General features: G+C 43.1%; 1 protein-coding gene across 4 annotated transcripts in view; it reads left to right on the plus strand.

Annotated features, from left to right (window-relative positions):
* The window catches only part of INVS (inversin), a 143,154-nt gene that overhangs the window by 115,236 nt on the left and 3,075 nt on the right, over positions 1-24,843 (plus strand). For 2 of the 4 annotated variants that reach the window (XM_073806335.1, XM_019948911.3), the window contains exons 14-17: positions 9,880-9,990; positions 10,501-10,597; positions 22,396-22,625; positions 23,393-23,464. In XM_073806335.1, coding sequence (XP_073662436.1) covers positions 9,880-9,990; positions 10,501-10,597; positions 22,396-22,625; positions 23,393-23,464 — 510 coding nt within the window. Of the gene's footprint in view, positions 1-9,879; positions 10,598-22,395; positions 22,626-23,392; positions 23,465-24,843 lie in introns of all 4 variants that reach the window. The other 2 variants (XM_073806334.1, XM_019948910.3) reach the window with 1 other exon arrangement.

Raw genomic sequence — 24,843 nt, forward strand, 5'->3', positions numbered from 1 at the left:
AAGTATTCATTGGGTAAACACACTTTCTGTAACAGAGTCCCATTTTTATGGCAAAGCTTTGCTTCTATCTAGTTCACCAAATCAACTTATGCATGCATTTATTCAACAGATGTGTTTTTGAGCCCATACTATGTGCCAGCCATACTGAATTATAAATAAGACGAAGGACCATACCATCAGCATTTTCTTTCAGCAGTGAGCACAGTATTGGTTACATAGGTAAATATTTCTTGACCTGACTCGTCACTTAGAAAGCACCTGTTGAAAGTTTGATTGGTTTTGGGTTTACTCTGTACCCCAAGAATTATACTTAATTCCTGCAACTTCAAATAGACAATGGCTTTCCCCCAATCCAGTGCTCTACAGAGCAGAGAGAAGGGGGAGCACAGTTATTTCAGACTACTCACAACTACACAGGGTAATCGTGGCTTGTATTCACCTTACTATAAAATATCTTGAGACAGTTATGCTGCAAAGCTAGTCACATCTACTGTGGACCTGGTCACATTCAGGTAGTTATCTCATATCCTGAGAAGTCCATGAAGATTGTTTTTTTCATAACCAATCCTTTTGTCCTTAATTTACTGATACTACTGATAGTTAGACTTCCTCCCCTCACTATTGGTTTAAAGGTGAACTAGTGCATGGTTGTATAATGATTTTCAAGCCATGTAGGGCTCATGAAATGAATTCAGTGGATTGGACTAGGATAATTTTCACGAAACAGACTTCAATAGAACCTATCAAAGTTCATTGCACATTATAAAGGTAGTAAGTTCAGTTGCAGTTATATGTCTTTGTACATAGGGGTGTGTGTGTGCATGTGTGTGTGTTTGTATACATGCAGATGAGTATACTGGGCCACAATTTAAGATTTATTTCTTGGTATGGGTTATTGTCAAAAAGTTTTGAAAATTAGTGTTCTAGAACAGTTGAGAGGCAGGAGAGCTCCTCATTCATTTGAGGGCAGGAAGTGGTGTCCTGAATAAGAGACCTCTGGGAAAAGCCAGATTCAGATATGCAAACAGGCTCAGAGAAGCCCAGCATCCAGACTTTGGGGAGAGTTGGAGGAAGGGAGGCCCGTGAGCCTGATTCAGGTGTAAGGAGAGGCAGCTCCAGTTTCACGGGCAGCCTTTGCCCTTGCTGACCTGCCCAAGAGGCCAGAGTACAGAGGAAAATAGGGAGATACTTCTAAGAATCAAGACTGGACATCGACCAGGGCTTCTCCAGTATAGTGTTCCCAGGAAACCCAACACAATTGGGCAAAGGACATCCCAAGCCACATTATGTTTGGCCACATAAAGAAGGGTCACAGCTGCCTCAGCTGATCAGTGATCAGGCAGTATAGCCTTTGCAGCATGGGCATCCTAGCAGGAAGCCAGAGAGGGGAAACGTTGACCACTTCTTCTTCCCCATTATCCTAGTTCATAAATTAGAGCCTGAGGGTTGTTAGAGAGCATCTAGTTCAGCCTCCTCAAAACAAGTCAGCACCCTGAGGCCCTGAGAGAAGGGCTTGCCTAAGGTCTCTTAACAGGTGATTGCTTTCTTCTTCCTTATTCTTCCCTTTTTGTTGTTTACAATGTGTATAGAGCATAATGGCTAAGTGTGTAAGCTTTAGACCCTGCCGCCTACTAGCTATACAATCTTAAGCAGGTTACATAGCCTCTCCAAGCCTCCTTTTCTTTATTTGTAAAAAAAACAAGAGAGAGATAATAATGCCTGTCTTAGAAAATTGTGACCATTAATGAGATAACCCATGTAAAGATTTAAACACAGTGCCTAAAGTACTCCGTAAGTATGAGCTGTTACTATAATTAACCTCATTACTATTTCAAAGGGGGGAAGGAAAGAGAGGAAGGAGACACTATTTAGAAAGACCGCTGTGACTGGGTGGAGGATGGATTTGGAGGGCCACATAGGGCCTATACTAAGGCACAGTAGCAGCAGGGTGATGAGAAGCGGATGGACTTGAGAGGTAGAATTGCAATGACTTGGCAGCAGAGTGCTTGTGGGAGGTGGTGGAATAAAGCTGTCTTTGAGTCAGTGTGGTTCTCGGGAGAGTCTAGTGGAGGAGAAACTCACTATTTTAAAGGCCATCCCTGATGTTTTCTTATTCTCACCATATGGGCTGCCAGGGCTAGTGGGTATGATTGGTGGGAGTATCAGGGGGCCCTTACATTTGGCACATGTGCAGTGTCTAAGGCAGCAAACTCTATTACCGTCTAGATACCAGAGACTCCTTGACGTCTTTTCCTTACTCCAATTATGTATATTCAGCTATTTACTATGTCCTCATTTAGGTGTCCCAAAGGCATCTCAAAGTCAACCTGTCCAAGACAGAACTGATCATGATTTCATGTAAAACTACTCCTCATATTGGTTAATATCCAATACTTGTCCATCTGTATGTCCATCCCAGGAGTAAAAATCTGATCATTATCTTCTTTTCCTTTACCACTCAAAATCCAATCTGTCACCGGGTCTTGTCACCTTTACTTCCTAAATAGCTTTCAAATCATTCTTTGTATCTCATCCACCACCACCACATAGTCTACCTAACATTTGCTTACCTTCATCTCTAACTTGGACTGTTGCAGTAGCTTCCTAACTGGTCTTACTTATCTACTCTGACTCCCCTAATCCATTTTCCTCTCTGTGAGCATATCGGTCCCTTCAATATGAAATCTCAGTATATTCCTCCCCTACCCAAGGCCCTGGAATCAACCACTTCTCCAAGGAACCTGGTTCCTTTTGTTGGAGATGGTATTAGAATCCAAGATCTGAGTGCTAGGTGTGTATACTACTCTTGGACTGTCATTGCTCCTAAGCCCTTTCAGCAGAGAGAACTGAGAAATATTTATATCTATTTGTGCACCTATCAGTGTATATGTGTATTACACACACACACACACACACACACACACACACACACACACACACACACACACACACACACTGATTTCAAACTGTTACCTCCAATTCCATCCAACACCACAGGGTTTATTCTAGCTTTTATCTTTTTATTTGAAATTTTTTTCTCCAACAGTGAAAGACCTGGCTCCCATTATCTATGATATATATGCTTATTTGTTCAGTCCTAGTATACACGTAAAGTAGATTCAGAATTGCCAACCCATACCCCTTTGAGAAGTAAATTTACTAAATAGAGCATAGTATTTACATACATTTCTTTTTGTCCTTAGTCTTACAGTACTCAGCCAAAATATGATTTTATAAAGTTACTTGGGTGAGTTCCCTTCTTCTCCACCTTTTTAGTGTGGTTACCTGATCTAATTTTGTAATAGTGTTAGGTTTATTTGTTATTGTTTTTATTCCATTTTGGGTTCTTTCCCACATCCTAGCTGATTCTAATTGCTGTTCATTTTTTTTTTTTGGTAGTTGGGTACCTTTAATTTAAACAGAAAATGACATTTTCTCATAATTATAAAATTACTTAATGTACATTACCAAAAAATTAAAATCAGAGAAAAGAACAAAGAAGAAAAAATTAAAATCCTTCTTAATCTTAAACTATACAAACCCTTCTACTATAACTTTTTTTTAATTCAGAAAATTGTGGGCATCCTGTTTTGAGATGTTCTTACATAATTTCTTTGTTTTCAACAAAAATGTTACTAGCTGCTTAGCATTATATCAGATTATGAATACAGCATGCTTTGTTTAATCATGACTGTGTTGGACATATAAACTAAACAGCCTTTCATATAAGTTTTTGTATATACCTCTAATTTTTATGGCTCTTTAAACATGCTGCCAGGGACTTCCCCGGTGGCACAGTTGTTAAGAATCTGCCTGCCAATGCAGGGGACACGGGTTCAAGCCCTGGTCCAGGAAGATCCCACATGCTGTGGAGCAACTAAGCCCATGCGCCATGACTACTGAGCCTGCGCTCTACAGCCTGCGAGCCACAACTACTGAGCCCACGTGCCACAACTACTGAAGCCCGCGCACCTAAAGCCCGTGCTCCACAACAAGAGAAGCCACCGCAATGAGAAACCCGCGCACCACAATGAAGAGTAGCCCCTGGTCGCTGCAACTAGAGAAAGCCCATGCACAGCAACGAAGATGCAAAGCAGCCAAATAAATAAATAAATAGATAGATAGAAAATTTAGAAAATAAATAAAAGATAAATAGAAAATAAATAAAAGAAAATTTAAAAACAAAAACCCCAAAAAAAACATGCTGCCAGACTTCTTGGAATCCAGGAAGGTTTCAGATGTTTGTTTCACCCTTTCAAAAGCAAAAACCAAAAAACTCTCTCCAAACACTTGGGCAAATAATGGTTTTACTAAATCCTAGTTAGTAAGATGGAATTTTGTCATATTTTTATTGGCTTTGTGTATCTATTTTCTGGATTATTCACTGATGTCCGCTGTCAATTTTTTTTTTTTTTTTTTTACTGTATGTGGGCCTCTCACTGTTGTGGCCTCTCCCGTTGCAGAGCACAGGCTCCGGACGCACAGGCTCAGCGGCCATGGCTCATGGGCCCAGCCGCTCCACGGCACGTGGGATCTTCCCGGACTGGGGCACAAACCCTTCTCCCCTGCATCGGCAGGCTGACTCTCAACAACTGCGCCATGAGGGAAGCCCTCCACTGTCAATTTTTAAATTGGTTTTTCATTTTCTTAGTATTTCTAAAAGGTCTTTATGTAATAAGGATAGTAACCTTTCTCTGTCATATATAATGAACTTTTTTTGTTTACCTTTTAATTCTGTTTCATTTTTTTCTTCTGAGATTTTTTTCTTTGTGGTTTTATGCCAAGAAAAGCTTTTTCCCACTTTAAGATCTAATCAATACATATATTTTCTAATTTTTACTATCTATATTTCATTATATAGTGAGGTTGGAATTGAATGATTTCTTTTTAGAGAATAAGCAGTTGTTCTAGCCATAAACATGGAATAATCCTGAGCTGCAGTGCTGGCAGTAGGCTTGTGAATAATGGCTTCTGAAGGAGTATAGCATCACTCTCTGGGGTCATACCCAGGGCCTGTGAGCACCTCATCTCCTGGGTCCACAAATTCAAAATGCTATCTTTATTGTTTATTTTCATATATGGGAATATTTTTAGCATTCTATTCTTTCTCACTGATCTATCTCTACTAATACCTAAATCACATTATCTTTATCATTACTAGCTATTAGTATCTAAGGATATCTAGCCATCTCTTTATTATTTTTCTTTTTTCTCTTCTTTTTAATAAAGTTTGCTTTTTATAGCAGTTTTAAGTTCACAGCAAAACTGAGCAGAACGTACAGAGAGTTCCCACATACTCCTACTCCCACACATGTACATACTCCCTAACATCAACACCCAGCTTAGCACGTTTGCTACAATTGATGACCTACACTGACACATCATTATCACCCAAGTCCAATTTACATCAGGATTCACACCTGGTGTTCTACATTCTGTGGGTTTTCACAAATGTATAATGACTTGTATCCTGCATTGTGTCATACAGAATAGTTTCACTGCCCGTATTAGGGGTCTCCAGAGAAACAGAACCAGTTAGATAGATAGATAGATAGACAGACAGACAGACAGACAGACATATCGGGAGATTTGGTATAGAAATTTGCTCACTTGATTATGGAGGCTGAGAAGACCCACAGTCTGCCATCTGTAAGCTGGAGACCCAGGAAAGTTGGTGGTGTGATTCAGTGAGTCCAAAGGCTTAAGAACAGGAGAGCAGATGCTATGAGTCTGAGTCCAAAGGTTTAGAAATTGAGGGGCTAAGGGTACAAATCCTGGTCCAAGTCTAAAAGCCTGATAAACAGGAACACCTGTGTCCAAGGGCAGGCGAAAATGGATGTCCCTGCTCAAGCAAAGAGCACAAAATCACACTTCCTCCACGGTTTTGTTCTATTTAGGCCCTGAACAGACTGGACAGTGCCCACCTGCCTTAGCGAGGGTGATCTTCTTTACTCAGACTACCAACTCAAATGCTAATCTCTTCTGGAGACACCCTCACAGACACACCCAGAAATAATGTTTTATCAGCTATATGGGCATCCCTTATGCTAGTCAAGTTGACACATAAAATGAACCGTCACACTGCCCTAAAACTCCACTGTGCTCTGCCTATGCGTCACCCTCTTCCCCAAACCCCTGGTAACCACTGAGCCATTTAGGATCTCCATAGTTTTGCCTTTTTCCAGAAGGTGATATAGTTGGAATTATATAGTATATGGCCTTTTCAGAGGGGCCTCCTTCACTTAATAATATGTACTAGTAATATTCATGCAAGTAAAGTAATATTTCACTTAATATTCTGCATGGCTTGGTAGCTTATTTCTTTTTGGTACACATTTCACTTTTAGCTCATTTTCTTTTAGTTTATTTCTTTTTATTGCTGAATAATATTCCATTGTCTGGGGACTTCTCTGGTGGTCCAGTGGTTAAGACTCTGTGCTTCCACTGCAGGGGGCTGGGGTTCGATCCTTGGTGGGGGAACTAAGATCCCACATGCCATACGATGCAGCCAAAAAAAATAAAATTCCATTGTCTGGATGTACCACAGTTTATCTGTTCACCTACTGAAGGACATCTTGGTTGCTCCAAGTTTGGACAATTATGAATAAAGCTACTATAAACATCCATATGCAGGATGTTGGGTGGACATAAGGTTTTAATTCGTTTGGGGAAATACCAAAGAGCAAGATTGCTGGACTGTATGGTAAGAACGTGCTCAGTTTCATAAGACACTGCCGAACAGTCTTCCAAAGTGGCTGCACCATTCTGCATGCCACCAGCAATGAATGAGAGTTCCTGTTGCTTGTCACCCACATCAGCATTTGGTGTTGTCAGTGTTTTTGATTTTCACCATTCTAGTAGATGTGTAGTGGTATCTTGTTTTAATTAATTGGTTTTTAATTTTGTTTTGTTTTGGTGTGTGTGAAACATTATAATGGTTATAAGAGTCAGAGCTACACAGAAAGGTTTACTCAGAGAAGTGTTGCTCCCTCCTCATCCTACTACTCAGTTTCCATTTCCCTCTTCTTTCTTTCCCTTTCCCACTCCATCCCCATAAGGATCCAATCTCTTCAGTTGCTAGATTATCCTTTCTATATTTCTTTTGTACAAATGAGAAGATACAAATACATTCTTTCTTTTTTTTTAAACCATACCAGTTTCTTTTGTTTGTTTGATTTTTTTTTTTTTTTAATTTGGTTGAGTCAGGTCTTAGTTGCAGCAGGCGGGCTCCTTAGTTGTGGCATGTGGGCTTCTTAGTTGTGGCATGCATGTGGGATCTAGTTCCTGGACCAGGGATGGAACCCAGGCCCCCTGCATTGGGAGCGCAGAGCCTTAACCACTGCGCAACCAGGGAAGTCCCAGGTACAAGTATATTTTCTTATATCCTCTTGTTTCTTACATGAAGAGTAGTATAGTTTATATACTCTTTTGCACTTAAGAATAGTTATTTTAAAGTCTGTTTCTGAAAACACAATGTGTGTCTGTTTCATTGTCTATTCTCTCTCCCTCCCTCCCTCTCTCAATTTCGTCTTGTCTCATCTCCCTGTATATTTTTCACTAAGGACTGGATCACTGAATATAAAAAATTAGAGAAATAACTAGAAGCCTAGCATGATATTAATTCCTCCAGGGAGGATTTACATTGGCTTCTCTCAGGCATTCAGGAGCAAGAACAATCCAAGTTCACCTTAATCCAGTTTCCAAAACTGAGATGATATAGAGCTGGGCTTCAGTCCCTGCAACGTCAATCCATGGCCAGTGGACCCTTTTTCCTAAGACATAGCCTTCCAGAGTCCCAGTCCAAAACAACGCTTCTTGGCAGGATCTGGACTCCAAGTTTTGTCCTCCAAACCTCAAGGAGCCTCATTTCCCTAGGGATGTGTGGCCCCAAATGCCCTGCTCATCTCCTGGTTGCCTGATTCGCTTGGATCTTGGCCCCATATTTTTTTCTGCCTTGTTAGCTCTTTGATGCCTTCAAACAGGTAGTTTGTAATATTTTGTTTAACTTTTCTATTGTCCTTTTGGGTGAGTATGCTTCAATTCTGCCATTATGAAAGCAGAAGTTCCTTCACTGTTTTTCACATTGAGACTAAAATTTTTATTTTATATGTTGTATTTAGTTATTTTGAATATATATATATATATTCTTTTCTCAAATTCTAAATTTCTTTTATGTGTTTAATGAGTGCATGTGTGTGAGTGTGCATACACACTGTCCTATTAGCTAAAATTTTTGTTGATCTAATCTTCCTATTTTCTCTATTAACTGTTCCTCATGGTAGATTGTTTCCTTGTGTATTTTGTAATTTGGGATTGTGAAGTTATTTTCAGGAGGTCCCCTCTGTGCAGCCTGAGTTGAGGTCATGCTATCCTAAAGCAATACTGTGTTTGCTTCTAAGAGGCACCCTGCGATACCGCCATCCTGAGACTAGTGTTTTTTTGGTTTTTTTTTTTTGCGGTACGTGGGCCTCTCACTGTTGTGGCCTCTCCCATTGCAGAGCACAGGCTCCGGACGCGCAGGCTCAGCGGCCATGGCTCATGGGCCCAGCTGCTCCGCGGTATGTGGGATCCTCCCGGACCAGGGCACAAACCCGCGTCCCCTGCATCGGCAGGCAGACTCTCAACCACTGCGCCACCAGGGAAGCCCCTGAGACTAGTTTTTATATTAATTTTTCCTATGGGTTGAGATTAAATGAATACCAAACCCATGTGAGGCACAGCACTTTGGTTTCAAATTCTCATGCATGACTCTTTACCCCATCCTGAACCTAAGCTGAGACAAATTTCCTTGTCATCTTCCAGTGCTGGGAAGATACTTTATCTGGACCATCATTTCCCAAGGGTCTACCACCTCAAGAGTCCTGGCTTCATGCAGGGTCCTGTTTCCAGTTAACTTTCTGCCTGCAAGGCTCATTTTCTGTTCTTATCTGGATGTTAAAACAACCAGTTATTTAATAAGACCAGCCGTTGCCCCACTTCACCGCTACCACTTGCCCGACAATCGCTGGATCAGCTCACAAGCTTATCACTTGGGTTCTTAGTTTTCCTTTTGTTTTTGGCCCCCAGGAATTTCCTTTATTTTCTTGAAGGCACTGTGGTGCTTTTAAAGTAATGTTTATTATAAATATTTTAGTCTGCATTTCTAGGTACTTTTTTATAATATCTTTTTTTTTACATTTTATTTTATTTTTGGCTGCATTGGGTCTTCCTTGCTGCGCATGGGCTTTCTCTAGTTGCGGTGAGCAGGGGCTACTCTTACTTGCGATGCTTGGGCTTTTCATTGCAGTGGCTTCTCTTGTTGCAGAGCATGGGCTCTAGGCGTGCAGACTCAGTAGTTGTGGCGCACGGGCTCTAGAGCACAGGCTCAGTAGTTGTGGCGCACGGGCTTAGTTGCTCCGTGGCATGTGGGATCTTCCTGGACAAGGGATCGAACCTGTGTCCCTTGCATTGGCAGGTGGATTCTAAACTGCTGCGCCACCAGGGAATAGGTCTTTTTTTTTTAATACTTATCTGGCTGAACCGGGTCTTAGTGGCGGCATGCGGGATCTTTTAGTTGTGGCACGTGGGATCTAGTTCCCTGACCACGGATCGAACTCGGGCCCCCTGCATTGGGAACGCAGGGTCTTAACCACTGGACCACCGGGGAAGTCCCATTTCTAGGTATTTGTAGGGGAAGGCTTTCAGGTTATCTAACCTACTGTTGCTAGAAATAGAAGTTAAACAATTTTTTCCTAATCGTAATCAGCACTATCACGGTGATACAAGAGGACAAGTCTGAATTTTTTTTTTTTTTTTTTTTTGTGAACAGTGAGCAGAACTGCCCTACTATGCAAGTTTTGGACAATAAAGATTCTTCCCCTTCTTCCTTGTCTCCCCAAGAAACATCCAGAGAACATTCTAAAGGCCGATCTGCCTGTGTCCACTTCAGCCCCAGTGAAGGCAGTGATGGAAACAGGCGTCCAGGAGCCTCCTCTGTCGAGAAGTCCAGAGGTGAGACAGTTGGCGAGAAGCAGTGTGACAAGGGGAAAGGCTCCTTGAAGCAGCCCTCCTGTGTCAGGGCGTCTGGGCCTGCTGAGGAAGGAGAGGACCCCAGTTGGGCAGCTGCAAGCCTTCCACAGCAGGACGGCCACTGGAAGCCCAGCCGGCGGCAGGATGCAGCACCCAAGGCCAAATGTGCCTCCCAGAAAAGGCGCAGCCAGGAGCTCAGAGGAGGGAGGCGCTCCCCGGCTGGGTCCAGCCGGCCTGGCAGTGCCAAGGGGGAGGCCGTCCATGCTGGGCAGAGTCCTCTCCACCACCGGATGCCAAGAAACACAGTGACGCAGGACAAGCTCGCAGGAGGGACCCACTCAGATTTGCCATCGAGCACAGAGGTGTTGAGGTCAGGAGTCAGGAAGCTGGGTACATCCGCCCTGTTGGAGGACACTCAGCTATCTAAGGAGACTGATCCAGCACCTGGTCCCCTCTCTGGGCAGAGTGTGAATATTGACCTTCTCCCCGTAGAGCTGCGGCTGCAGATAATCCAGAGAGAAAGAAGCAGGAAAGAGCTGTTTCGCAAAAAGAACAAGGCAGCAGCGGTCATCCAGCGGGCCTGGAGAAGGTAGGAAGATGGGATGCCACCGCATCTTTTTGGCTCTGTGTCTGTCCTAATCCCCCTGATGTGATACCCCCTGTGCTCTGTGATACTTTCTAGTGAATTCCATGTGCTGGCATGACAAGGCCAATTTTATTGAGCCAACCCATGAGAGTCACACATGGGTATATCTTAGTAATTTATATTGGGTAAGCTATTTGGAAGGTGTTTTTACCCAGAAAGATAGGAAAGTACCCAGGATAGCCTGGTGTAAATGAAAAACCATGAAGCCTAAGTTTCAGGTGAAGCTCGAAGAGGTTATCTGACCTTGAGCAAATCACTCAGCCTCCCTGACCCTCAGTTTCCTCCTCTGTAAAACGGGATTTAACAATTGCCACACCCGTCCTGTTCACGTGACAGGTTGCTAGAATGAGATGACGTGTGCTTTGTAAATTCTAAAGCACTACACATTTAAGGTATTTTATCTTCCTTCTTTACTACACAGGAATTAGAGACAGTGGATTAAGTGACTGAAATTTATCACAAAAACCTGTGTGAGCCTCAGTCAAGCTCAGAATGTGGGGTAGGAGCTGGGAGTGGTGGAGGAGGCTTACCGGAACCCTGAGGTGAACACCCTCAGGGGGTAATTCTGGGAGGACTGGAAGAGTGCTGTGCTACAAGTTTTCACATATCTCACAGTCTCCTTCACACTGCAGGCCCCAGGAGGGCCTCCATCCAGATTAGGCCTTTCAGTGATGACCACGCCCAGGGGAGGGCCGGACCGTCGGCCCCAGGTGGGGGTCATGTGGTCTCCATCTCCAGAGAGAGGGAGTTTTACGGGGGAACAAAGCAAGCAGATCACTACGAGTGCAGGTGTGCCTCTGTCAGGAGATAAAAGGGCCGAAGAAACCCTGCTGTTGGCAGAGGGAGAGCTGAGCGGCTTGTGAGGTCCAGGGAGAGGCCTCAGGGACTGTCATGCCAAAGCCTCCTAACCCAGAGCCGGGCGACCTGCACGGCCTTCGCTATAGTGCGTCTTCACATCTGTTCAGGCTCGTGGCTGTTTACAAAGTCGTCTCACGCCTGACCCCTTTGCTCGCCCAACCATCGCCAGGAAGCCGTCACGATAGGGATCAGCATCCCTGTTTTTCAGACAAGCAATGGTCTCAGGAAAAAAGACCTGTCCTGATGGTCAGACCCAGCACTCGAAGTTCTTTCTGACTTGAGTCCAGGGGCCTTTCCCTTACATTCTCAGTAAAGGTAGTGTCTGCTGTGGTCAAAATAATGGAGGCGGAGGCCGACCTTGCACTCTGCACCTTAGGACAGGCTGGAGGACAGGCTGCCTGGATGGTCTCTCATGCATCAAGGTAATGTTGTTATGGGGGGATGTTGTTGTTAGCACTGTTACTAATACTGGTAGTTGAATTCATCAGGCACTTGGGCCGGACACTGTTCTAAGCAGTTTTACGTGTATTAACTCATTTAAAATCCTCAGTCACCCTGTGAGAGATACTGGGATTACTGTTCTTCTCCCCATTCCGTGAGTGAGGAAACTGAAGCACAGATAGGTTCATCAACCTCAGGCTCCAGAGCCAGCGCTGGCCTGCAGCTGAGACCGTCGGCCTCTGAAGCCACAGATGGGAAGGGTCCCTGCTCCCCCTCCTTGGGGCGTCCTGCCAGGATGTGCACTGGCTACCATCCCAGAGGAACTTTTTGTGAAGTATTTCAGCTGACACCTGGGGTCCAAACAAGCCCACAAGGTTTGCCACGTCAGGCCCCACAGCTGCTCCCCAGCTGCAGTGCCTCCCCATCACACTGTCCTTTGACTCCTTTGAAGAGTCAGCAGCTGACAGGTCCTGTCAGTAAGTGTCCATAGCAGCAAATGAGCCTTCAGTCATTCCCCCCAAGAACAGTGGACTCATAGTCTGTGCACCTATCTGGGGAGGCAATTACACAGGCCCCCTCTGGCTGCACCACTGTGCAATTCCGAGTCCCGGGACATCGACTCCCAAAGGGTTTCTGGGAAGTTGCACACCGTGGCAAGTCCTGTGTCTGGTGACAGTAAAAATCCTTTTATTGATTCCGCTATGGCCATATATGTCTTCCATTTGAAGCACAGGAGCCCTAAGTGCTGTCCGGGGACAGTGTGTGGTGTCCGACAGCAAACCTCAGGGGCACCGAGGGCTGGAGTTGGGAACGGGGCTTGGCACACGACCTCCCATAAATGCAGGCCGCCATCACAGGAGACGTGCCTGGGGGCGGCGGAGAGGCAGGCTGACTGGAAAACGCACAGGATGGAGTGAGCAGATTGAACCTGGGGCCCAGAGAAAATGAAGCTTTGTCTAAGCGTCTGAGTTTTATTACCAGTCAAGACTTGACTATTTTAAAGGTTGAAACTGGATACTGGACAAGCTAGGCTGGGCTAGAAAGTTGCTGTGGTGAAGAGGAGTTGCTGTGTAAGGCAGTTCCCATCGGGTCCTCTCCAGCATGTTCTGAGGTGAATAAACAAGGTTAGGCTAGACCATAACAAGCGCCCTGCGCCCCGGGCTGAAAGGGATGATTGGGTGTGCTCGGATTCTCAGCAAACCAGGCGCGCACGTTCTCCCTGAGAAGGGGAGAACAGAGGCTGTGACTGACCACTAGGACCATGAGACACAGCCTCGGTCTCCATACCAGAGTCGATGAGGTGGCAGCTGTGCCCCCCCGAAAGCCGGAGCTGTTAGAGCTTCAGCCAACACCCAGGCTTCCTGACAAGTCCTCTGCCCACAGAGCGGGGGTGTGGAAGAACTGACTGCAGAGCGGTATTGTCCTGTTAACTCTCGCTTCTCTCTACACTTGGCTTTTTGGAAATGTGGTACATGTTCTAGTAAAGGGGTGCCACGGTTTGTCACGCCCCAGGAAAAGAAAGGAAGAAGGATGTAGTTCGACTGAAATCAGCCTTTAGGGCAGGAGGGAGGGGCTGCCCCAAGCACTGCAAGGAGCTTCGAGCATTTGGGAAGAAGCTTATGTCCCGGTTGGTGTATTGTAACATCAGGCACAGGGCCTGCTGCTCTCTGCACCCTGTAGGCTCACCAGTAGTTAATCAGCCATGGATCCTGAACACTGGTGCAGCTTTCCTTAGGAGGCTCCGAAACATCTGTGCTCAATAAGAGGTTTGGGAGTGCACATGGGATAAACACCATGCGAAAAGCACTAGAGGTAAATATAGCCATCATCCTGGTGCCCCTCCCCTCTCTCCCGCCCCAGGCTCTGCCCTCCAACACACTGATCTTAGTAAAATTCAGCTCTTACATTTGTCACTATTCTTAAAACCCCCTGATCATCCCCACCAAGTCCTCAGCAGTATTTGGCTGTTGGACCAGACAGCACTGATTTGGAATGTTGGCCTCTCCTAACTCTAGCTGTTCGCTTTTCCCCCCGATTTTTATTGTGATAGAATTGACACATGGCGCTGTATAAGTTTAAGGTGACAGCATGGATTTACATATACTGTGAAATGATTACCACAATAAGTTTAGTTAACATCCGTCATCTCACACAGATAAAAAGGATTTTCTTCCTTGTGATGAGAACTCTTAAGATTTACTCTTTAACAGCTTTCATATATACCATAAAGCAGTGTTAGCTACAGTCATCATGCTGTACATTACATCCCCGGTACTTATTTGTCTTACAACTGGAAATTTGCACCTTTTGATCACTTTCATCCAATTCCCCTCCTCTAATAACCACAAATCTGATTTCCTTTTCTATGAGTTTGGGTTTTTTTGTTTTTGTTTTTGAAGATTTCACGTGTAAGTGAAATAATACAGTAGTTGTCTTTCTCTGATTTATTTCACTTAGCATAATGCCCTCAAGGTCCATCCATGTTGTTGCAAATGGCAGGATTTCCTTCTTATTTTAGGCTGAATAATATTCTACTGTGTGTATATATAATATATATAATGATCTAATGTGTGTGTGTGTATATATATATATATATATATATTCCACAACTTATTTATTTGTTCATCCATCAGTGGACACTTAGGTTGTTTCCATGTTCTGGCTATTGTAAATACTACTACTATGAACATAGGCGTGCAGATGTCTCTTCATTTCCTTCAGATATACACCCTGTAGTGGGATTGCTGGATCATATGGTAGCTCTATTTTTAATTTTTTGAGGAACCTGCATAGTGGCTGCACCAATTTACATTCTCACTAACAGTGCAGGAGGGTCCCGTTTTCTCCACATTCTCACCAGCACTTTTCTCTTGTCTTTTTGATGACAACTGTTCTAATGGATGTGATATCTCATTGTGGGTTTTTTTTATAGATTTATTTTTATTTTTGGCTGCGTTGGGTCTTCATGCTGCACGGAGGCTTTCTCTAGTTGCAGTGAGCAGGGGCTACTCTTCGTTGTGGTGCGCGGGCTTCTCAGTGCTGTGGCTTCTCTTGTGGAACCCGGGCTCTAGGCACACGGGCTTCAGAAGCTGTGGTGTGCGTGCTCAGCAGTTGTGGCGCACAGGCTTAGTTGCTCCACAGCATGTGGGATTTTCCTGGACCAGGGATCAAACCTGTGTCCCCTGCATTGGCAAGCAGATTCTTAACCACTGCGCCACCAGGGAAGTCCCTCTCACTGTGATTTTGATTTGCATTTCCTTGATGATTAGTGATGTTGAACACCTTTTTATATACCTGTTGGCCATCTTTATATCTTGGGAAAATTTCTATTCAGGTTCCTTGCACATTGGATTATTACTATTATTATTATTTGCTATCTAGTTGTATGACTTCTTTATATACTTTGGATATTAACCTCTTATCATATACATGGTTTGCAAATTTTTTTTTTGTATTTGTAGGTTGCCTTTTTTATTCTGTTGATCATTTCTTTTGCTGTGCAGAAGCTTTTTAGTTTGATGTAGTCCCACTTATTTTTTATTTTGTTGCTTATGCTTTAAGTGTTGTATCTAGGAAATCACTGCAAAGACCCACGTTACGGAACTTTTTCCTGTGTTTTCTTCGAGGAGTTTTGTGGTTTCTGGTCTTTTATTTAAGTCTTTAATCCACTTTGAGTTAATTTCTGTGAGTGGTGTAAAATAGGGTTCTAGTTTCATCCTTTCACATGTGAATATTTAATTTTCCCAGTACCATTTACTGAAGAGACTGTCTTTTCTCCATTGAGTATTCTTGGCTCCCTTGTCAAATATTAGTTGACTATTTATATATGGGTTTATTTCTGGGCTCTAAATTCTGTCCTGTTGGTCTATGTGTCTATTTTTATTCCATTTATACTGTTTTGATTACTATAGGTTTATAGTGTAGCTTGAAATCAGGAAGTGTGATGCTTTATTCTTTCTCAGGATTGCTTTGGCTATTCAAGGTCTTTTGTGTTTCTAAATAAATTTTGGTATTATTCTACTTCTGTTTTTTTTCCCATATTTATTATTTATTTATTTATTTGGCTGTGCCACGTCTTGGTTGCGGCGTGCAGGATCTTTAGTTGCAGCATGCAGGATCTTTAGTTGCGGCATGAGGTATCTTTTAGTTGTGGAATGCAAACTCTTAGTTGCGGCATGTGGGATCTAGTTCCCTGATCAGGGATCAAACCCGGGCCTCCTGCATTAGGAGCGTGGAGTCTTAAGCACTGGAACACCAGGGAAGTCCCTCTAATTCTGTTTATTTTTTTAAAAGCCATTGGAATCTTGATAGGGATTGAATCTATAAATGGCTTTGGGTAGCATAGATATTTTAACAATATTAATTCTTCCAATCCATGAACACGGAATACCCTTCCATTTATTTGCATTTTCTTTTTTTTTTTTTTTTTTTTTTTTGCGGTACGCGGGCCTCTCACTGTTGTGGCCTCTCCTGTTGCGGAGCACAGGCTCCAGACGCGCAGACTCAGCGACCATGGCTCACGGGCCTAACCGCTCCGCAGCATGTGGGATCTTCCCGGACCGAGGCACGAACCCATGTCCCCTGCATTGGCAGGCGGACTCTCAACCACTGCGCCACCAGGGAAGCCCTATTTGTATTTTCTTCAGTTTCTTTCATCAATGTCTTGTAGTTTTCAGGGTAGAGATTTTTTCACCTCCTTGGTTAAACTTACTCCTAAGTATTTTATTGTTTTTGATGCTACTGTAAATGGAATTCTTTTATTTTTCACATCACTCTTAATGTATAGAAACACTACTGATTTTGTATATTAATTTTGTATCCTGCACCTGTACTGAAGTTGTTGATTAGATCTAACAGTTTTGTGAAGTATTTAGGATTTTCTATATATAAAATCATGTCATCTGCAAATGAAGACAATTTTAATTCTTCGTTTCCCATTCTGATTCCTTTTTTGTTTTTCTTGCTTGATTGCTCTGGCTAGGACTCATAGTATTTTGTTGAAAAGGAGTGGTGAGTGTAGGCACCCTTGCCTTATTCCTGATCTTAGAGGAAACACTTTCAACCTTACCCCATTGAGTATGATGTTAGCTGTGGGCTTGTCATATATGCCTTTTATTATGTTGAGGTATGTTCCTTCTATACTGAATTTGTTAAGGGTTTTTATCATGAACACATGTTGGATTTTGTCAAATGCTTTTTCTGTGTCTTTTGAGATGATCATATGATTTCTTTCATTCTATTAATATGATATATCACATCGATTTATGTGCGTATGTTGAACCATCCTTGCATTCCAGGAATAAATCCTGCTTGACCATGGGGAATGATCCTTTTAATTTGCTGCTGAATTTGGTTTGCTAGTATTTTATTGAGAAATTTTGCATCTGTATTCATCAGGGATATTGGCCTATACTTTTCTTGTAGTGGAATTTTTTTCTAGCTTTGGTGTCAGGGTAATGTAGTCTCATGAAGTGAGTTTGGGATTGTTCCCTCCTCTTCAAATTTTTTGAAGAATTTGAAGGATTGACATTCTTCTTTGAATGTTTAGTAAAATTCATCAGTGAAGCCATCTGGTCCTGGACTTTTCTTCATTAGGAGATTTTTGATTACAAATTCAATCTTCTTACTCTTTATTGGTCTGTTCAGATATTTTATTTCTTCCTGATTCAGTCATGGTAGGTTGGTTGTTTCTAAGAATTTCTCCATTTCTTTTAGGTTGTCTAGTTTGTTGGTATATAGTTGTTTACAGTAGCCTCTTATGATCCTTTGTATTTCTGTGGTATCAGTTGCAGTGTTTCCTTTTCCATTTATGATTTTGTTGCTTTGAATCCTTTTTTTCCCTTCTTGGTTTGTATAGCTAATTGCCAATTTGGTTTACCTTTTCAAAGAACCAACTTAGGGCTTCCCTGGTGGTGCAGTGGTTGAGAGTCTGCCTGCCGATGCAGGGGACACGGGTTCGTGCCCCAGTCCGGGAAGATCCCACATGCCGCAGAGCGGCTGGGCCTGTGAGCCATGGCCGCTGAGCCTGCGCGTCTGGAGCCTGTGCTCCGCAACGGGAGAGGCCACAACAGTGAGAGGCCCGTGTACCGCAAAAAAAAGAAAAAAAGAACCAACTTAGCTTTTTAAATCCTTTCTATTGTTTTCCTGTTCTCTATGTCATTTATTTCTGCTCTAATCTTTATTATTTCCTTCCTTCTAACTCTGGGCTCAGTTTGTTCTTGTTCTAGTTCCTTAAGGCATACAGTTAGACTGTTTATTTGAGATCTTTCTTATTTCTTAATGTAGGCATTTATTGCTATGAACTTCCCTCTTAAAATTACATTTGTTGCATCTCATAAGTTTTAGTATGTAGAGTTTCTATTTGCAATTTGTCTCAAGATACCTTTTAAGTTTCCCTTTCAGTTTCTTCTTTGATCCACTGGTTGTTCAGGAGAGTGTTTAATTTCCATGTATTTATGAGTCTTCCAATTTCCCTCCTATTATTGATTGCTAATTTCATACCATTATGATCAGAGAAGATATTTGGTATGATTTCAATCTTCTTGAATTTGCTAAGACTTGTTTTGTGGCCTAACACATGATTTATCCTAGAAAATGTTCCATGTGCGCTTGAAGAATGTTTTTTCTGATTGTTGGATAACTATTCTCTATATGTCTGTTATGTCCATTTGGTCTATAGTGTTCAAATCCAGTTTCCTCTTTGACCCTTTGAGTGATTTATCCATTGCTGAGTGTAGGGTATTAAAGTCCCTAGCTATTACTGTTTATTTCTTCTGTTAGCTTTGGTAGTTTTGCTTTGTATATTTAGGTGCTCTGATGTTGGGTGCATAAATATTTACAATTGTTATATCTTCCGGATGGATTGACCCCTTTATCATTATGTAATGACCTTCTTTGTTTCTTTATAACATTTTTTTTTTTAATGCGGTACGCGGGCCTCTCACTGTTGTGGCCTCTCCCGTTGCGGAGCACAGGCTCCGGACGCGCAGGCTCAGCAGCCATGGCTCATGGGCCCAGCTGCTCCACGGCATGTGGGATCTTCCCGGACCGGGGCACGAACCCATGTCCCCTGCATCGGCAGGCGGACTCTCAACCACTGCGCCACCAGGGAAGCCCTCTTTATAACATTTTTAAAGTCTGTTTTGTCTGATATAATTATAGTTACCCCTGCTTTTTTTGTTTTTGGGTGTGTTTTTTGGTTACCATTTGCTTGAAATATCCTCATTTCTTCACTGTGTGTGTGGGTGTTTAAAGCTAAAATGAGTCTCTTGAATATAATGTATCATTGGATCTTGTTTTTTGTTTTTTTTTAATCCATTCAGCCATTCTGTCTTGATTGGAGGAATTAATCCATTTATGTTTAAAGTAATTATTGGTAGGTAAGGACTTACTATTGCAATTTGTTAATTGTCTTCTGGCTGTTCTGTTGATCCATTGTTTCTCATTTCTTATCCTGCTATCTTTTCTGTGTGTTTTGATGCCTTTTGGTATCAGTCTGCTTTGACTTCTTTATCATGTTCTTTGGTGTAATTAGTACAGGTTTTTCCCTTGTGGTTACCATGAAGCTTACATAAAGTATCTTAAAATATCTTAAAATAACACCCTATTTTAAACTGTTAACTTATCTTCAATAGCACTGCTAAATATTATACTTCTCCCTCTTCACATTTTAGATTATTTATGTTACAGTTTACATAAATATTTCTTATATTGCATATCCAATAAAACTTACTGTTGTTATGGTTATTTTTACTACCTTTTTTTTACTTTTAAACTAGAGTTGTATGTTAATTATGCACCACCATTACCATATTACAGAATCTAACTTTGACTATATGTTTACTATTACCTGTGAGTTTTACACTGCCTTAAGATGATTAATGTCCTTTTACTTTACTCCCTTTAGCATTTTTTGTAAGGCAGGTGTGGTGGTGATGAACTCCCTCAGCTCTTATTTGGGAAAGTATTTATCTCTCCTTAATTTCTGAAAGATAACTTTGTTGGGTATAGTATTCTCGGTTGATAGTCTTTTTCTTTCAATGTTTTGTTTTGTTTTGTTTTTGCAGTACGCGGGCCTCTCACTTTTGTAGCCTCTCCCGTTGTGGAGCACAGGCTCCGGACGCACAGGCTCAGTGGCCATGGCTCATGGGCCCAGCCGCTCTGCAGCATGTGGGATCTTCCCAGACCAGGGCACGAACCCACGTCCCCTGCATTGGCGGGCGGACTCTCAACCACTGCGCCACCAGGGAAGCCCTCTTTCAATGTTTTGAACCTGTCATCCCATTCTTTCCTGAAAAGTTCCTGACAAGAAATCTGTTTATAGTCTTATGGGAGTTCACTTGTATGTAACTTCTCTATTTTCTGTTTGCAAAATTATTTTTGTCTTTGACTTTTAATAATTATAATGTGTCTCAGTGTAGCCCTACTCTGGTTCAACCTATTGAGGTCCTTTGAGCCTCATGGGTCTGGATGTCTATTTCTCTTCTCAGGTTTGGGACGTTTGCAGCCATTATTGCTTTAAATGTACTTTCTGTCCCTTTCTCTTCTCCTTCTGGAATTCCCATAATGCAGATACTGTTTCTTTTGTGTCCCATACGTCTCCCATAGGCTTTTTTCACTTCTTTTTTTCTTATTGCCTTCTCTGACTGGATAATTTCAAATGTCCTGTCTTCTAGGTCACTGATTCTTTCTTCTGCATGGTTAAGTGTGCCTTTGAAGCTATTGATTTCTTCAGTTCAGGCATTTTATTTTTCAGCTCCAGGATTTGGCTTTTTTTTTTTTGATAGTTTTTATTTTTTAGAACTTTTTCTCATTTTGTTTATGCATTGTTTGTCTAATTTTGTTTAGTGAACTATAAGATCACACAGACAACTAAACTTGTTTAAGAGAATTCTGAATTCTTTGTCTGACAGTTCACAGATCTCCATTTCTGTAAGGTCAGTTTTCAGAGCTTTTTAAAGTTTCCTTTGGTGTCATGTTTACCTGTTTCGTTTTTTCATTTTTTTGTATCCTTGATTCCTTATGTTGGCATCTGTGCATTTGAATAAGCAGGCTCCTCTTCCAGGTTTGCTTTGGCAGAGAGCAAACTGAACTCTTCAACAGTCAGCTCAGTTTGGGTTTCTGGATGTGTCTGCTGGTAATGTATTTTGAGCAGGTGGGGCTTGCTGTCTCTTTGGGGGCAGGGCCACTGCCCAAACCCTGAGGTTGTGGAGCAGGGGGTGGGAGGAGGAGGGTGCTGCCACTGCTGGCTGCGAACAGTTGGACAGGACTGTTGGTTTGGTTCCCTCCTCAAGTGAGGCTACAGGATGGGCTCCGCAGTTGCCCGGGCTCTCTGATCAGGCTTACTTAGACAGCCAGGACTGGGCACTACACTCAGCAGTAGACAGGGGTATGATTTAGTTTCCTTGCTCTGGTGGGACAGTAGGACAGGCCCAGGGCCTGCACAGCTCATGTTCAGGGACCCAAACTGGGTAAAAGACTGTGCACTGAATTCCCTGGCCAGACACAGCCACTAGCTCTATTCTGGGGTGGAGTGGGGGAGCCACGGGCTGTGCTCTCTTCAAGTGCTACGTTAAGAAAGGTTGATGGGTGGGCTACAAAGCTTCTTGTGTGCTCTGGTAAGCTCCCCTGGTTGGACAGGCTGAAGGCTGTATTCAGCAATGGCTGGGGCTATGAATTACTTTTCCTGCCCAGGCAGAGTGGGGGCAACTGGTTCCAAAGGTGGCGAGCCTCTTTGTGGTCTTGATTCAAACTGGCCTGCTCCCCGAGTTTCCTGGCTGAACAGTGCTATTGGCTTTATTCTGTGGATGATCGGCTCTGCCTACCGTACACCCTTCCTGAGCACTGCTGGACGGGCTACGCAGCTTCCAGGTGGTCTGGCCAGCCTTCCTGATCAGGTAGGGGCCAGGTAGGAGGTACACTCAGCCATGGGCTGGGCTATGACTCAACTCCCCTGACACAGCTTCCACAATGTAGCCCAGCCTCCCAGCCTCCTTCCCTTACCAAATACATAATGCTTCACACACATCTCACTTTAACATTCCTGCACAAATGCATCTACCTCTGCTCATGCCAGTTCTGCTACTTAAAATGCCCTTCCCTGCCTAGCAAGCTCCTACTCATCCCTTAAAACCCAGCACAAATATCAGCCATCTAGCTCTTTGCTCTCACATAGTACTTCTCGTACTGCATTTGTTTACACATTGGCCTATCCCACTTTGAGGGCAAGGACCCATCTGATTGATTCCTAGTTTAGGAAGTACTGATGGACAAAGACAGAATTCAACATTCAACATACTGCCAGTGAAATTAGGAACGGGAGCTTGACTGAATCTCCCAAGAGTTCAGCAACTACTCTTCCTATAGCTTCTAGGAACTTTAAGGAACATTGGTTTTCTCAATATTGTGATCTTAAAGTCTCTCCCCTCCTCTGACCCCACCAGCTACCAGCTCAGGAAGCACCTGTCCCACCTTCTGCACATAAAGCAGCTTGGAACCAGAGATATGGACAGATGGAACCGAGAGTACATGGCTTTGATCCTCCAGGTCTGGAGGAAGGAACTGGAACTGAAACCCCCAAAGGCCATGGCAGTAAGCAGGACCACCAAGAGTCCACCCAAGGGCAGCTCAGGCACCAAGCCCACCAGGCACTCAGTGCTCAAGCAGATCTACGGTAACTGTCCTTCTGGGTACTTTGTAGTTTACAACAAGCACCCCCAGAGTGTGTCACATCAGAATTTGAAAACAGGATTTAGTTACATTGGGCAAACCTCCATTCAGGTAGGAACTTTAGTAAACTTCCAGGCACCAACAGAATTCTCATCATAATTAGTGCCTCCCTTCCAGCAATTCTGGGTCAGAATTGGTTTCATGAGGTATTCTGGTATCTCACCCGAGAAAGCCTTACAGCCAAGAGATTGTCTGCTGGGCTTCATGACTGAAAGCCTCACCACAGCAACCGCTCTAGGCTGCTGCCTGTTTTTCCTAAAATTCTCCATTTAGAGGACTCCAGGCCCAGGCAGACCCTGCCTGCCTCACACTGACTTCCCTACGCTTAGATAGTACAGAGTTGCCTGTCTGTGGGAATACCCCAGATCCAAGCCCTACAGTACATACTTGTTTAGCAGATGAACTGCTGCATACTGAAACACTTTCAGCTCTGCAAAGTGCCCATCCAAATAAACTCAGAGAACAGGACTGGCTAGCTCCCCAGTGGAAAAAAAGTTAAGTCAGGGCACCCTTACAAACAGATCTGCGGCCCTGGCAGCAAAATCTGCAGACTTGACCCGGACAGGCCTATGTAGTTTTTCCACACCATGCCTAATCTATCTTGGCAGACACCTGCAAGCTCAAGCCTTCACCTCAGTAAAGAATTCAGAACTTGGTCAGGCCACAGTTGTCACTGGTCAGAAATAGATGATCATTGTTGGTTGATTTCAGGTTCTCAAGAAGGAAAAGTACATCAGCCCACAAGATCTTCAAAAGCCCATTCTGTGCTGGGTCTCAACTCAGGTAAGGCAGCCACTGCATGGGCAAAGCAGAGTGGGGAGACCATGTGGGGAAACAGTTCCCTTTTTTGTTTCATCCCCAAAGGTGGAAGACATTAGAACAGACTGCCAGGGGTTCCAAGAGTCATTTGATTTCAGGATTACATGTGTTCTTCATCCCCCTTTCATGGAATTACCACTATAATAAACATCTCTTCTCCATAAGAGGCAAGTTATTTTTGCAAGCGAAAGCGTAATAACATTACCTCCAGCAGAAGCAATAAGTGGCACCTATTACTGATCACTTTTACATACTTGTTCACATACAGGAGGGGGAAACACAAATACTGTCATTCTTCAAAGTAATACCTTGGGAGTTCTTGCTCTGTTTTGGTTTCACATTAAGATCCTCCAGCTCCTTCCCAAAGATGGGAAGGAGTCCCTTGACCATAGATTCTGACTTTTGCCTTTTAGGGCCCCCTAAGGAGGCATTTAATATTTTAATATTTAATAGCATGTCCAGCTCAGGCTCAACTGTGCACACTTCCACTCATACAGGAGCAGCTCAGGAACTTTCTTTTTAGCCACAAGACAAGACTGTTTTACTCAGGGCCCCTTCATTCATGCCAGAATTAAATTTGGGTGATAAGTTCAGTGCTGTCAGCAGTTAATGCCAGGTCCAGTGTTTCTCATGGGTGGCTATGGCAACACACTCCCCCCAGTCCCTGATCCACAGTCATCCTGCAGGAACAGAGCACAGCTGGGAAGGTGAACAATGACTGTCAGCGTGAACTTTAACATTCATTTATTTTTGATGGGGGGAAAACCAAGAGGTGGGGGGACAGTAATTACTGCCAAAGCTTTAATAAGAGTTGGGCAACTCATGTAATATAGACAGGCTAATCAGGGGCAATTAGAGACTTTCAAAGGAATCAGGCCCATGGTTCTAGGTTTAAAACAAACAAAACAAACCTCTAGTTACACTTGAGTGAATTAAAGAATAGTTTCAAAAACACATTGTCAGATAAAACTACTTAAGTAGTAGCATTTAGATAATCAGATATTAGAATGAGATAATCAGAGCATTTTTTACTTTGTCTCAAAAGTCCAGGACTATCAAATCTTTAAAAATGAAGGTGATTAGTGGCATAAAGGCTTTTAGTTAAAGGACTCACAGTTAAAGGACAGAATAAATAAAAGAAATAATGGTTTCTTAGGACGTCATATAAACTATCAGCTTGTTTGTCCTACACTGGCTTGAAAACAGATGAGGACCAAAGAGAATCTTTTCCTAAACCTAAGCTTGGGGGACAAAGGTTTTATGAGGCCCACCTACCCACATTAACCATTAACCTGTGAATAAGGCTGATGGTCACCAGAGCTCCTAGCTAGTTAGCTGCAGCC

The sequence above is a fragment of the Tursiops truncatus genome, chromosome 6 (assembly GCF_011762595.2).
Source record: "Tursiops truncatus isolate mTurTru1 chromosome 6, mTurTru1.mat.Y, whole genome shotgun sequence".
Taxonomy (NCBI): domain Eukaryota; kingdom Metazoa; phylum Chordata; class Mammalia; order Artiodactyla; family Delphinidae; genus Tursiops; species Tursiops truncatus.